Source organism: Toxorhynchites rutilus, chromosome 2 (assembly GCF_029784135.1).
Source record: "Toxorhynchites rutilus septentrionalis strain SRP chromosome 2, ASM2978413v1, whole genome shotgun sequence".
Classification (NCBI taxonomy): domain Eukaryota; kingdom Metazoa; phylum Arthropoda; class Insecta; order Diptera; family Culicidae; genus Toxorhynchites; species Toxorhynchites rutilus.
In genome coordinates this window covers 54,780,400-54,794,625 of record NC_073745.1, presented here as the reverse complement: position 1 = coordinate 54,794,625, position 14,226 = coordinate 54,780,400, and the positions used below count along the sequence as shown (strand labels likewise).

The following is a 14,226-nucleotide window of genomic DNA, read 5'->3' as shown; positions in this document are numbered from 1 at the left end:
GACTTGTTGAAAAGTCAAAATGAAAACATCGGGATAGGTGACGTTAATGTGGTTGCTATCTATGAGAATCCACGCTTCAAGTACAATAAATATAACGTAGTGCTTGAAGTTGACAGTAAGTCTTTCAAAAATTTAATAAGCGCTGAAAAAGTCAACATAGGATGGGATCGGTGTCCCGTAGTAGAAACATTCAATGTTATTAGGTGCTTCAAATGTGGAGAGTTCGGCCATATAAGTAAAAATTGTCCAAATGATGAAAAATGTTCTAAATGTAGTAAGCAACATTCCACATCTGAATGTTCATCGATATCGACCGAATGCGTTAACTGCCGAAAAATGAATAAAGAACGTAAGCTAAATTTGGACGTCGGTCATCCAGCATATAGTACAGACTGCCCAGTTTATAGAAACATTATAGAAAAGAGGAAATCTATCATTCGGTACGAACAATAGCAAACAACGACAAGTGCTCGAAGTAAAAACTCTAATATTCTGTATTTCAATATTGCTGGGTTGCCCACACACTTCAGTGAATTGAAACTAATTGTAGATAACGAACGTCCATCGTTGGTATTTCTCACAGAAACTCATATAGTAGATGCGGAAGCTTTCGACCAATACTATATTTTGGGTTATAGAGCTGTTTTTTGCTTGTCGCACTCCAAACATACTGGAGGGGTTGCTATGTATATCCAGGAATCAATATGTTTCAACATTCGGTTCAACGAAGCGATTGATAACAATTGGTTTTTGGGTATAGTTATCGAGAGAGGCATTCAGATTGGAAATTACGGACTATTATACCACTCTCCCAGTTCTAGTGACCAGCGTTTTATTGAAGTTTTAGATAACTGGTTAGAGCATTTTTTAAATTTCAGTGGAATTAATATTATCGCTGGTGATTTCAATATTAATTTGTTTGATGACCTGAACTCTTCCCAATTGAAGTGCCTGATGAATTATTTCGGATTAAAACAAACGGTTTTTGAAGCTACACGAATTACCCAGTACAGCAAAACACTGATTGATCATGTTTATACAAATTTCGACACGGTTCAATCATTTACCGTTGACGAACTGAAAATAACTGATCATGAAACTATATTTATTAATTTCCATGATACTAACTGTGAAACAAATGTAGAGTTTTGACAAAGTGCTGGAAGAATTATTCGAAGGAGGCTCTGTGTGCTCTTGTAACTAGAAGCTTGGATTCTTATCCGGTATCGGGTGATTTAGAAACCAGGGCATCTTTTCTTACAGATTCTCTGCGAACATGTACTAAAAAACTAGTCAAACTTAAGTTGGTCGAGACTGAAAACACGAGCTTTTGGTATTGTCTTGACTTAGTGCGAATGAAACGTACGAGGGATAGATGTTACAAAAAGTTTCGTAGAACTAATAGTGCTATCGATTGGCGTTATTATACAGTTGCTCGCAATAATTATTCGAGATCGTTGAAAAAAGCCAGAACAGATCATATCCAGAGAAAGATCGATCAGAACAAAAATAATAGCAAACAGTTGTGGAAAATTTTAAAAATGTTGATGAAAACTAAAAACAGTTGCCCGCGATCCATAACTTTCGAGAATTCAGTTATAACATCAGAAAACCTAATAGCCAATAAGTTCAATTCATATTTCGTTGACAGTGTTTCACTTATTAATGAAAGTATCGATTTGGTAAGTGAACCTGACGAAATAGTAAAGCCGACGGCCAGTGGATGTAAACTGTATTGATTTCACCCAATAACTTTTGCGGACCTTAAAAGAATTTGTTTTGCACTAGAAAAGTCGGCTGGTATTGATGACGTCAATGCAAAAGTTGTTCAAGATTGCTTTCATGTTATTGGACATTCCCTGCTGGACCTGATAAATGATTCATTAAGAACTGGGCACGTGCCCAAAGTTTGGAAAGAATCTTTAGTGGTTCCAATACAAAAAATTGCTGGGACAATTAAATCCGAAGAGTTTCGTCCTATCAATATGTTGCACACTACAGAAAAACTGCTAGAATTAGTCGTTAAAGGCCAGCTGGTGAACTATTTGAATAATAACTCATTACTAGCACCAGAGCAATCGGGATATCGGGAATCACATTCCTGTGAAACCGCCTTGAATTTGGTGTTAGCTAAGTGGAAGGAATATATCGAGAACAAAGAAGCGGTCATTGCAGTGTTTTTGGATTTGAAACGCGCGTTTGAAACTATTTCCAGGTCCTTGTTGTTACAGACTCTGCGGCGCTTTGGTTTAGAGGGTTCGGCATTCAAATGGTTTGAAAGTTATTTGAGTAATCGAATACAGAGAACTGTTTTTGCTAATTCTGTTTCTGAACCAATAGCTAGTACGTTCGGTGTTCCACAAGGAAGCGTGTTGGGGCCTATTTTATTCATAATGTACATAAATGACATGAAACGAGTCTTACGTTTTTGCGATATAAATTTATTTGCGGACGATACAGTTCTGTTCATAGCAGCTAGAAAATTGGAATCCGCAGCATTGCACTTAAATGGAGATTTGCATTGTCTTAGTAGTTGGTTGAATTATAAGCAGTTAAAATTAAATGTTGGAAAAACCAAGTACATGGTATTTTCTTCGAGATATTATAACACCGAGTGTTTGGTAGAGATAAATGGTGAGACACTTGATCGCGTTAGAGAGATAAAGTATCTTGGTGTTACTATAGATGACAAACTGCTTTTTAAGTCTCACATAGATAATGTCATCAAAAAAATTGCAAAAAAATACGGTATCATGTGCCGTTTAAGAAATGAGTTGACAATTTCGAGTAAAATTCAATTATATAAATCAATAATATCGCCACACATAGACTTCTGTTCATCCATTCTTTTTCTTGCTACCGAAACACAAATGTTGAGGCTACAACGTTTACAAAATAAAGTAATGCGCTTAATTTTGCGTTGTAATAGATTCACTTCCTTAGCTTTCATGCTAAATACGCTTCAATGGCTATATGTGAAGCAAAGGATTGTATATTTAACTATGGTGTTCGTTTTCAAAATTATAAATGGATTGCTGCCTCGATATTTGTGTGATCGAATTGAAAGAGGAAGTGATATTCATAGATATAATACCAGAAATGCAGACGAAGCACGAACGCCTAACTTCTTAAGTAGAGTGTCACAGAACTCCCTATTTTTTAAAGGTGTAGCTTATTTCAATTCGATGCCTAGGCACATTAAAAGAGCAACCACATTAAAGGATTTTAAACGACAGTGTATTTCACATATCAAAAATGTAATATAAATGGTTAAATTGTAATGAACGAAGTTGTTTTCAACGAATTGTGTTTGTGTATGTGTATGAAAGAATGAACTGCCATCTTCGTCCCAATGATAATGAAGGATTTTTTGTATGTTTATAGAAATGAAAAGAGAAAAAAAAAGAAAATAGGAAGTAGTCTACATAAGTTTGAGCACGCGCGCGATAATGCAGCCATGAGAAATCTGAATTGTGATAACGATTGGAACATGGTAGAGTTTGTTCTTATTGTGGAATTGGATATGTTAGTTTCGTTAAAAAAAAGTACTATGATTGGGGTTCGTTTAAGATCGAGGGAACGACTGTTGTCAAGTAAAGAAGGCTCAATAGCGATTTCTGAAGGATCAAGCAGACAACCGTCAGAATGAAGGGATAGGCTACAACCTGAAATTGCTATGGGGTGCTATGGGATAGCTTGACGGGACAGCAAGCGTTTCTTCTTGAGATTTGACTGAACTGAAAGATTTGCTGTGACTTCCTACAAACATGTCCGAAGAAACTTTTGAATAGACGAAGCTAAGTGAAATACCGATATCACAAAGAGGTGATTTCATATCTGCAAATTAAATCAGTTCGTTTTTATTTGTAAAACTGGTTATGTATTAATTAATTATCAACTAGATAATCGACCAACTCAAACCTATGTAGGGGAATGAGGCGGGACCTTCATTATTATTATTATTATTATTAAAAAAAAAGTTCAGAACAAACTCATCATCTACAAATGATCGATTCTTATCCTGATATGCGGAATAAGCGTTATGAGTGTTGTTGCCTTTGGGTAGAATTTATGTGAATCTGGATTTCCTGCAATGCTGCTGATGGGAACAAAACACCGTAAAAGATTGGATATCGAATACTTCTTCTTCTTGAATGGCGTTAACGTTCCCTTGTGGAACTTTTGCCGTCTCAACGTATGCATTAACTAGCGTCATTTATTAATACTTGGTCGAGATTTCTTAAGCCAAAATAACACGCCTTGAATGTATTCCGAGGGGCAAGCTCTTGAATACGCATGACCACAGTGCAAGTCGAAGGAAATTTCTTTGACGAAAAATCCCCCGGCCAGAACGGGAATCGAACCCGAACACCCGGCATGATAATGTGAGACGCTAACCACTCGGCCATGGGTGCACTGCATCGGATATCGAATACATGAGGTGTGATTTCAACAACGTTCTCAAGAATTACGATTTTGGCGGAAATCGTTCAGGCGCAGGTGCCATACTGACCTGCCAAACTTTATATACCTTTTTTGTATTCAGATACAAGTATAATATCAAATTTGTTGCGAATATAACTTGAAACCGTTTGTATTCTTACATTACTTTACTGATATGCTACAGACTTTCTTACCAAACATTGATAGGGGTGAAGCACTGGGATTAATTTTCGTTAAGGGGGGAATTGAGCAAAAAAGGTTGAAAACTACTGCTGTAGAGGTTTTCCGTCGTTTTCAGAGTAATTCTCAGGCTAGCTGGGCGCGGCGATTGGTCCTCGGAAGAGGTGGCGCTTAAGGCAATCGCTTAAGAGAAGACAGGTGGGAAAGCTGAGCCTTTAGTTTTCTTCGAGCTGGCCGTAGGTTCCGGGTTTCCCCCGGTCTCCCAAGCTACAAATTATTATGGATGCACATAATAGCCGCACATTGTACCGACTACATACTAGGGAATTTATGTCACTAAAGTTATGCGTATACGATCTTCGGTCTAAGTATCTGGACAGAGTCCAAGAATCATAATTCATCTATTATTTTTATTGAATGAAACATTCAAAATAAACCATGTTCAGAAGACCATTGCACAATGGTCCGGGAACTGCATTTAAGTGGAAATTAGCATCTAGAGCTCGACAGTGATTCTCTAGACGAAAACTGTCTTCGACAAAGTTGTTACATATGATAAAGCGCTCATTTTGATGTTGTCTGAAATAGGGTTACCAAAATTTTCGATGAAACAAAAAATATAACATTCTTATTTTTATAGATAGAGGTAGGGGAAATGGGGGGAATTTGGACCACCTAAGCAAATCGCCTAATATTTCCAAACCAATACGATCTAACTCAAAAATGTCACATTGTACACTGAGCTACACTTGTTTTATCTCAATCAATAATATTTAATCATTATACAAGGCTTCAAATAACAAAATATATCCTACAATAAAAGAGATGATTTTTGGACATTAAAATTTGATGCGGGGTGATTTGGACCGTCTGTGGGGTGATTTGGTCCAGTGTGTGTTTCATCGATAAAAACATACTTATGTTTATGTAAAGTATTTTGGGACAATGTTACAATCAGTAACAGTGTTCTGGGATCGATACCAGGTGTCTTGGCCATATTCCAGACCAGAAAAATTGGATTGAGACCATCTCAAATTCTGCATGGATCTTTTCACCGTTGTCTGAGTATTTGCAAACACTTTCGATGCTTGGTCAAAGAAAATCCGTTCTTGATGGCCAGCGTTGCTCTTTCGAGCTCCTCCTTTTTCCAATGTTGTCTGCCCATCTTCTTTTTGTATTTCATCTGGAATCAATAAGACCAAGGAAAAGCCTCAAACCTGTAGAACCAATTCACCCCACAAAAACGTGTCCATGTCACCCATGTTTTGAGATAAAGTGGTGGTCCAAATCACTCCGTATGTCCAACTCACCCCGTCTTGAAATAACCGATATAGCGCTTTTGTTCAAAGTTGCGTTAGAGTCACCATCAAAAAACGGTTTTTTTGCTTTAACTTTATATTGCAAATTTTACATTCAAACTGTCTTCAGAAGACTTTTAAGGCTTACTAAGACAAACATTTTGCAGAACTTGTCAATATCGTAACTCTACTCAAAGTTATTGATGTTTCTTCCCAAAAAATACGCTCTCTTCATTCGCTTGTCATTCTTTTTGGGACAAACATATAAAATGATCGTTGACGACATTTGAAAGAGCATACTTGACTCTACATAATGTGGGATTGCCAAAACTATGTTATTTTTTTGTATTTGTGTAAACTAAATTTGAAATCAATAGTTTTTTGGTGAAAAAGCATCAATAACTTTATGTAGGATTAAAATATTGACAAGTTCTGCATCGAAAAATATTTGTCTTAATAAGCTTTGAAACTCGTTCTAATACAGTTTTGATGTAGGATTTGCAATGTAAAAGTTAGAGCAAAAAAACCGTTCTTTCATTGTCACCCTAATGAAGTTGAGAGGCAGAGAGAATCCGAAATCGTTAATTATCGATCCTGTCTATTTTCAGTAGTAAATTGTTGGAAAAAAAACAGATAGATATTCCAACATTAACAGGAAACACTCTACATCCTCTAGTTTTCCTGTATCGATATTCATAAAAATCTTTTTTGATAAAACCGTCGCTACAGAACTACTAATCGTTCGGTCGCCTTTTTTTCTTTAGTTTATTTAGTTTAGCTGAATACGAGAAGAAGTCATCATCCAACAGCGCATTCTTAAACTTAAGTTTAATTGGCCAGCTTGCGTTGGAGATATTATCCATTACCTATGGAAACTCGTAATAATTATATCGCCGGATTAGATATCTAATGACCGTCAGTGTTGTCTTGTGAAATTTGTGAAATTTTTCGATAGTGAACTGATCCTAAAGGATACTGTTTATTTTGATGGAATGGAAAGGGGAATGGACAAATGCATTTGGGGAAGTGTAGCTTGCTAAATAAAACCATTATTACTTTTGATAAGATATCCGAAACTTTGAGAAACGAAACTTTGAGGATAATAGAGAGTATCTCCTCTCCTTTGATTCGGATAAGTGCTTCTCATCGGTAAATATAGAATAATTGTTAGTGTACGTTGACTCACTTTGTCTGTCACGAAAAAAAACATGTGGGAACAAATAAGGAAATCAGACTTCGATGAACTGCCCCGTCGATGACCGTTCACCCTAACAAAATGACTTCATTTGTAGAGTGACTGCTGCAGCTGGGTTTGAGTGGACTGTATGTATGGACCTTCCTTGAAGCCGATCTGGCTTCTGCTGAGACCTAATCGGTGTCCAAAGGGGAATACTGTTGGTTATTTCCACCAGTGGATTCGAGAAGGCCCGGATTGATGATAAGAACCAAGGGAATTTGATAATAAATGAGGAAATCCTCCAAAGAGCAAATTCCGATACGGTGTGTACACCGTGAAGGTTTGAGGAATACTGAACATTTTATTAGCCGGTATTGAAATTAAATACAAAGGTATAAATCAGACGCGATTTGACTTGATCAAGCCGGGTACAAGAGGTATTGTTTTGTAGGCTCTATTGTGTCCTAAGCTTGTGTTGGTCAGGGGATTTTCCATACCCCTTTCGGGCAATGCAATAGGTATCAAATGAAAGGACTTTATTAGTAGAATACAGTTATTTATGAAAAATGCGTTACGGAACCGTTTGGTACATCACGCCACTCGGGTCCGCCAACCTACGGTCGACAACGTGGAGCGTGCAGCGTCAGCAGTATGCAGTCATAAGAGGGCCGCGAGCGCATGGCTCGCCCTCTTTTTCGCTGTGCAGTTCTTGTGGAGCACCGGTGGTGCCGTGTGATTAGTGATAAGTGAATAAATTGTTGAAAGTAGTTAGTTTTTAAAAGTGTTTGCATATCACGATTCCCATAAGTGGTGTCAGAAGTGGGATCGTGAGGTGTTAAAATAGTGGAAGATCCCGCCGCACGAGTAACCAGCCGTCGAAGGATCACCCGGATGCTGCAAACACAACCGTAAGTGAATTACTTCTCAACATCTAAAACTCTATTATCAATCATGCCGGAAACAAGAGCCAGTGAACTTGAAGCACTCAAAACAGAGCTTGAACAGCTCCGAGCATTGGTAGTGGCCAGGGAGGGCAACAAATATGCCATCCCCGACCCTATTAAAAATATGTCGGAATTTTCCGGAAATAAAAAGGAATTGGCAAGTTGGCTCAAGGAAGTCAACGAGCTTTACGAAATGTTTAAAATAAAAGGCGAGAACGGGCAACCCGACTCGCTTAGCTCGATATATTTGCGGGCAATAAAAAATAAAATCAAAGGGGACGCTCGCGTGATATTATGCGCAAATGGTGATCCCGATACCATTCACGGTATCAAATCGGTTCTCATCGAACAATATGGGGACCAGAAAGACTTCGCCACTAATTTGTCGGCGATGTTCCATTTGAAGAAAGGAGATAAGAATCATTTGAGATTCTTTAATGAAATCAAAGAAATTAACACTAGGCTAAAAGCCAATCTATCCTCGAACCCGTTATCGGCTCGAGAGGTAGTTGATGTGATAACAATCACACGATATTTGGACAACATCGGAGAACCCCTGGCCTCCATTATCAGGCAATCGAAACCAAAATCTTTAGAAGAGGCATACCAGACTGTATGCACTAATCAAAACGCGGAAAGTAGAACGAAACCCGCAAAACAAATTTTCAAACAGCACAGTAACCCTAGTAGCAGTGGTTCTGGAGGCTATAATAATAACAACAACAGCAACAGCTCTTACAGAGCATATGCCAAAGAAACGAACGCAAAAACTGCATTCAAACGACCGATTCAGCAATTTAAACCGCGCGTGGAACATAACACCAACGAGGTTGACGTGGATAGTGATGATGATGATGACGATGATGACAATAACGCGACCGAGTGCGAAGTGCAAAATACACGCGAAGTAAATTTTCACAGAGGAGAGGAAGACCAGACAATAACTTGAACAATTTCATTCCTTACATTCGCTACCGATCTAACAAGGGAATCTTAAAATTCTTGATAGACACAGGTGCGAACAAATCGTATATGAATCCAGAACATGTGGCAAACGCAAAAGTGACTGATCAGCCAGCCATCGTCACGAACAAAAATGGAAAATTTATTTTGGATAAAGTGGTGCACGCGAATCTTTTTCCGAAAGATGTCAACAGAGCACTACCATTTCATGTGTTTAAATTTCATAATTTTTTTGACGGGCTCATAGGGTACGAAAACTTAGCAGCCTTGAAAGCCGTGATCAATACAGATAAACACGAGTTGATTATTGGGAAATCTACGTACCAATTTTACCGGTATTTCCCTTCTTCCATGAATTTTCACGAAAATTTCGAAACTTTCATGAAAATTCCAACTTTACAAGATGGAACGTTTCTAATCGAAGATGAGCTTAACATTACTGCAAAAATAATAGTGCGATGGTTCATTTACATTCAAAAGGCCTACCGAAGCCTATATTGTCGAAACCATTCGAAAATAAAGACTTTCTTATAAAAACCGATAATCCAAAAGAGAATTTGAATTTCCCTGCGGATCATCTAAATAAAGAGGAGGTCAAACTTCTTGCAAAGACCTTACAGCCATTCAAAAGCATCTTCTTCCAGGAAGGTCAAAAACTTGCCTTTACACATCAAGTAAAGCATAGAATAGAGACCACCGATAACAAGCCAATACACCAAAAGACATATAAATATCCGTACCATCTAAGAGAAATAGTGAGTGAACAAATCCAAAAGATGTTGGATACAGGCATTATTAGAGAGTCTTCATCTGCCTGGACTTCTCCTATTTGGGTCGTACCTAAGAAGGTCGACAACTCAGGTGCGAAAAAGTACCGCATAGTGGTAGATTACAGAAAATTAAATAAAATCACACCGTCTGATCGGTATCCAATACCGGAAATCAGCGAAATTTTGGATCGTCTAGGAAATGCGCAGTATTTCTCTGTGCTCGACCTGGCCAGCGGGTTCCACCAAATAGAGGTAGACCCAGCTGACATCCCAAAAACGGCGTTTAACGTCGATCATGGGAAAAACGAATTTGTGCGGATGCCGTTCGGATTGAAGAATGCGCCCGCAACATTCCAACGCCTGATGGATTCGGTATTACGGAAACATTTAGGTATTAGATGTTTCGTCTATATGGACGACATCATAATTTTTCCAGCTCTTTGGAAGAGCACATGAAAGACATTCAAAAGGTTTTAAAAACTCTAAAGGAAGCAAACTCTAGAGTTCAGTGTGACAAGTCGGAATTCCTTCGTAAAGAAGTTGAATTCCTCGGTCACGTGGTTACTACGGAAGGGGTTAAACCTAATCTCAAGAAGGTTGAAGCAGTGAAAAACTGGCCTCTTCCGAAAACCCCGAAGGAACTAAAATCCTTCCTTGGAACAATTTCATACTATAGAAGATTCATTCCCGACTTTGCTAAAATCGCAAAGCCGATGACAAGTGTGCTTCGTGGAAAAACCAAATCCATAGAAATTACTCCGGAATATGAAAAAGCCTTTACTGAATTGAAAAATATAATGAGTTCGGATCTCTTATTGCACTACCCCAATTTTGACGAGCCGTTCGTTTTGACTACGGACGCGTCAAACTTTGCGATCGGGGCGGTCCTCACACAGATAGTGAATGGAGGTGAAAAACCCATTGCCTATCTATCAAGAACATTGACAAAGGCGGAAGAGAAATATTCTGCCACCGCCAAGGAACTGTTAGCTATCTATTTTGCAGCTAAAAAGTTCCGGCCATATCTGTATGGTAGGCAGTTTACCATATACACAGATCATGAGCCTCTTACTAAGGAAATCAAGTTAACAGATGCTACAGGACGAGTGACTCGCCAACGGCTATACCTGGAGCAATTCGATTTCCAGTTGGTTTACAAAAAAGGAAAACAAAATGTAGTGGCCGATGGTTTATCCCGGATACCACGAGCTGACGAATCTGAACTAAATATTCAAACCGTTTTGCAAAACGAGCTTTATGAAAATGACCCGATATATGGACCAGAAATAATTAACAAGTTTAGGAATCAGCTGATAATTAATGTGTCAAACGATCCTAGAAAATCGGCTCACATATTTTATTCTATATTTTCAGGTTACAGCAGGCATACTTTCAACCGTGGAGAATATTCCGAAGATGAAATCCGAAACATTCTTAAAAGTTATCTTTCCCCGACCATATCCAATGGTATATTCGCTCCCCTAGAGATTGCACAATTGTGTTCTAAAATAATGAAAGATCAATTCAAAGGCATGAAAGTACAATTTTGCAATCTAAAACTCCCTGATCTTATTTCTAAAACTGATCAAGAGGAATTTATTCGTAAGAGCCATAATTTTAACCACAGAAGTTGGAAGCTCACATACGAGGAGATTCGTCAGTCAGTTTTCTTCCCCGATATGATTACGAAGATCAAATCATTCGCAAAAAATTGTGAGGACTGCAAGTTCGCGAAATACGAACGACGTCCCTTCAAAATTCCAATAACTCGAAGAGCATACGACAAACCATTAGAGAACATTTTCATTGACGTATACGTCAAGGAGGGTGAAAAATTCCTTACCCTTGTTGACGCATTTTCCAAATTTGCCCAAATTTTCAAAATCCAGAATGAAACGGCGGATGAGCTGATCGAAGTAATTACAAAATACTTTAAAATTTTCGGCCTACCAAAAACTATAACATGTGATCAAGCCACATCTTTCAGAAGCTCAAAATTCAAAACCTTTCTCCAAAATCAAAATATTGATATACACTTTGCCAGTACTAGTAACAGCAATGGCATTGTCGAGAGATACCACAACACGCTTTTAGAAATGTACATGTCAAACAGGAGAAAACTTGAAGAACTAACCTTATACGAAGGGCTCTCCATAGTAACTGCCCTATATAACGATACCAAACATTCAACTACGAAATTAAGACCTAGGGATATAATTTTTGGAAATTCTCATTCGTTCAACCCGGAGGATATAAATACACAGAAAGCAAAAATAACTGCCAAAAAACTGCCAGGGAAAATATTGCGTTAGAAGCGAGGACACACAATCAGAATAATGAAAGTCAAAACAATAAAGAATATGAAAACCTCACCATCAGTGAAGCTTTAGTTAAAGGGAAAGGAAAGCCGACCCCTTACACCAATAGATTTAGGCCAATTAAAATCCAAAGTCAAACCAGCAAAACTGTAACAGATGAAAAGGCTATCAAAATTCACAAATTAGATATGAAAAGAGCTAACTAAAACAACACTTTATATTTTCTTGCAGAATACTGTGGCTCCTTACGCTGGTAGGGATGGCCACTTCAGACTTGAGAATTCATACCCTGGATCAGAGTCCGATCATTATAGTTCCGTTAGGACCCGCTAAAATAAGCACTAGTTCTCTGCGAATTGTGCACCCCATAAACTTGACCTCAATTGGAACAATTGTAGAAAGCTTTAACGCCGTTTCTATGGAGAGATTGTCGAATCAAACGCCTTTTAAGTCAATAGTTAAAGCAAAATTAGACAAAATAAACTTGAGTTACAACCGAATAAAACCACTACGTAGGAGAAAACGATGGGAATCTCTCGGAAAGGCCTGGAAATACGTATCGGGAAGCCCTGATGCAGACGACCTTAAGATTATAAATTCGTCATTAAATTCATTAATTAGCGAGAATAACAAGCAAATAAGAATCAATAGTGCTTTCGATTCACGAATGAGCAACATTACAAAAGCAATTAACGTCATACTGGAAAATGAGGAAAATGTAATACATTCCTTAGAGGGCTTTGATGTATTAGAATTAATATTCAAAATTGATGAGCTATTATACTACTTAGACATAATCGAAGAGGCGATCACACTAGCGAGACGGAGTATCCCAAGCAGCCGCATCATTCACCTCGACGAATTGGAAACCATTCATCATTCCCTCATTAATGACGGTTTCGGGCTTAACTCGGTCGATAGCATACTTAGTACTGCCAATGCCTACGCAGTATTAAACAACGAAATTTTCATGTACATACTGAAGATACCCAGGATCAAAAATGTACAGTACACCCTCAACTTCATTGAACCAGTCATTGTAGATCACCACAGAGTCCACCTACAAACACAGTTTTATTTGAAAGGACAGAAATCATTCATGTTAAAAAGCGCTTGTTCCAAAGCCAACGCCATGTTTATATGTTCCTCAACGGATCTAGAACCTTTGACGGGTTGTATGCAACAATTGGTCTCCGGAAATACAGCAGAGTGTCCCATAGAACGCACCTACGGAAACAAAACTATTCGGAAAATCAATGATGGCAATATAGTCGTCAATGCAATCAATGTAACACTTTCGTCAAACTGTTCAGTCACCCAACGCACTCTACAGGGGTCGTTCCTAATCCAATACTCAAACTGTACACTGAAATTGGATGACGAGGAATATGTCAACACAAACATGGAGATACAGCCGTTCATACCTACCACGGGATTGAAGCCGAAAACCTCCATTGGAAACTTCATTTCCTGGGATGGATAGCATCCGTAATCTCATCAACTTTACTAATCTGCATACTGGGTTCATCCATAATCATCGTTTTGAAATTCGCCGCCTGGAAGACACTCCTTACCAACAGCAAACCAGAAGTCATCGAACAGGATACCATCGCATCAACCGAGGCCCATCCCGAGTCCAGAGAGGTACCGCTGATACTTCAGCAGTAGACGAAAGCCGAGGACGTCTTTCAGCTAAGGGGGAAGCCGTTACGGAACCGTTTGGTACATCACGCCACTCGGGTCCGCCAACCTACGGTCGACAACGTGGAGCGTGCAGCGTCAGCAGTATGCAGTCATAAGAGGGCCGCGAGCGCATGGCTCGCCCTCTTTTTCGCTGTGCAGTTCTTGTGGAGCACCGGTGGTGCCGTGTGATTAGTGATAAGTGAATAAATTGTTGAAAGTAGTTAGTTTTTAAAAGTGTTTGCATATCACGATTCCCATAAGTATGTAAATCCAAGATGACATCCGCTACAACATGGCGGATTACATATTTTCTCTAAACCCCATCAATATGGATTTACATTTTTCATCAATAATTGTATTTTACTAGTCAAGTACTTTCATTTGATACCAATATTGATAAGGTTTAGAAAAAATATATATATACGGCGCCATTTTGTGCTGGCAGCTATT

General features: G+C 38.5%; 1 protein-coding gene across 2 annotated transcripts; it reads left to right on the top strand.

Annotated features, from left to right (window-relative positions):
• Positions 1–7,693: 7,693 nt before the first annotated feature.
• LOC129770210 (uncharacterized) lies at positions 7,694–14,008 on the top strand. Of its 2 annotated transcripts, none has more exons than XR_008742053.1 (2): positions 7,694–8,006; positions 11,150–12,002. XR_008742053.1 is itself a non-coding variant. In XM_055772905.1 (2 exons), exons 1-2 carry the CDS (start codon positions 7,990–7,992, stop codon positions 13,574–13,576), a joined length of 1,269 nt encoding a protein of 422 aa, XP_055628880.1. In that variant the 5' UTR covers positions 7,738–7,989; the 3' UTR covers positions 13,577–14,008. The 2 variants fall into 2 exon arrangements, 1 of the variants encoding a protein (XP_055628880.1); XM_055772905.1 differs by lacking the exon at positions 11,150–12,002 and adding an exon at positions 12,325–14,008 and having other exon boundaries at positions 7,738–8,006.
• The last annotated feature ends 218 nt before the right edge of the window (positions 14,009–14,226 follow it).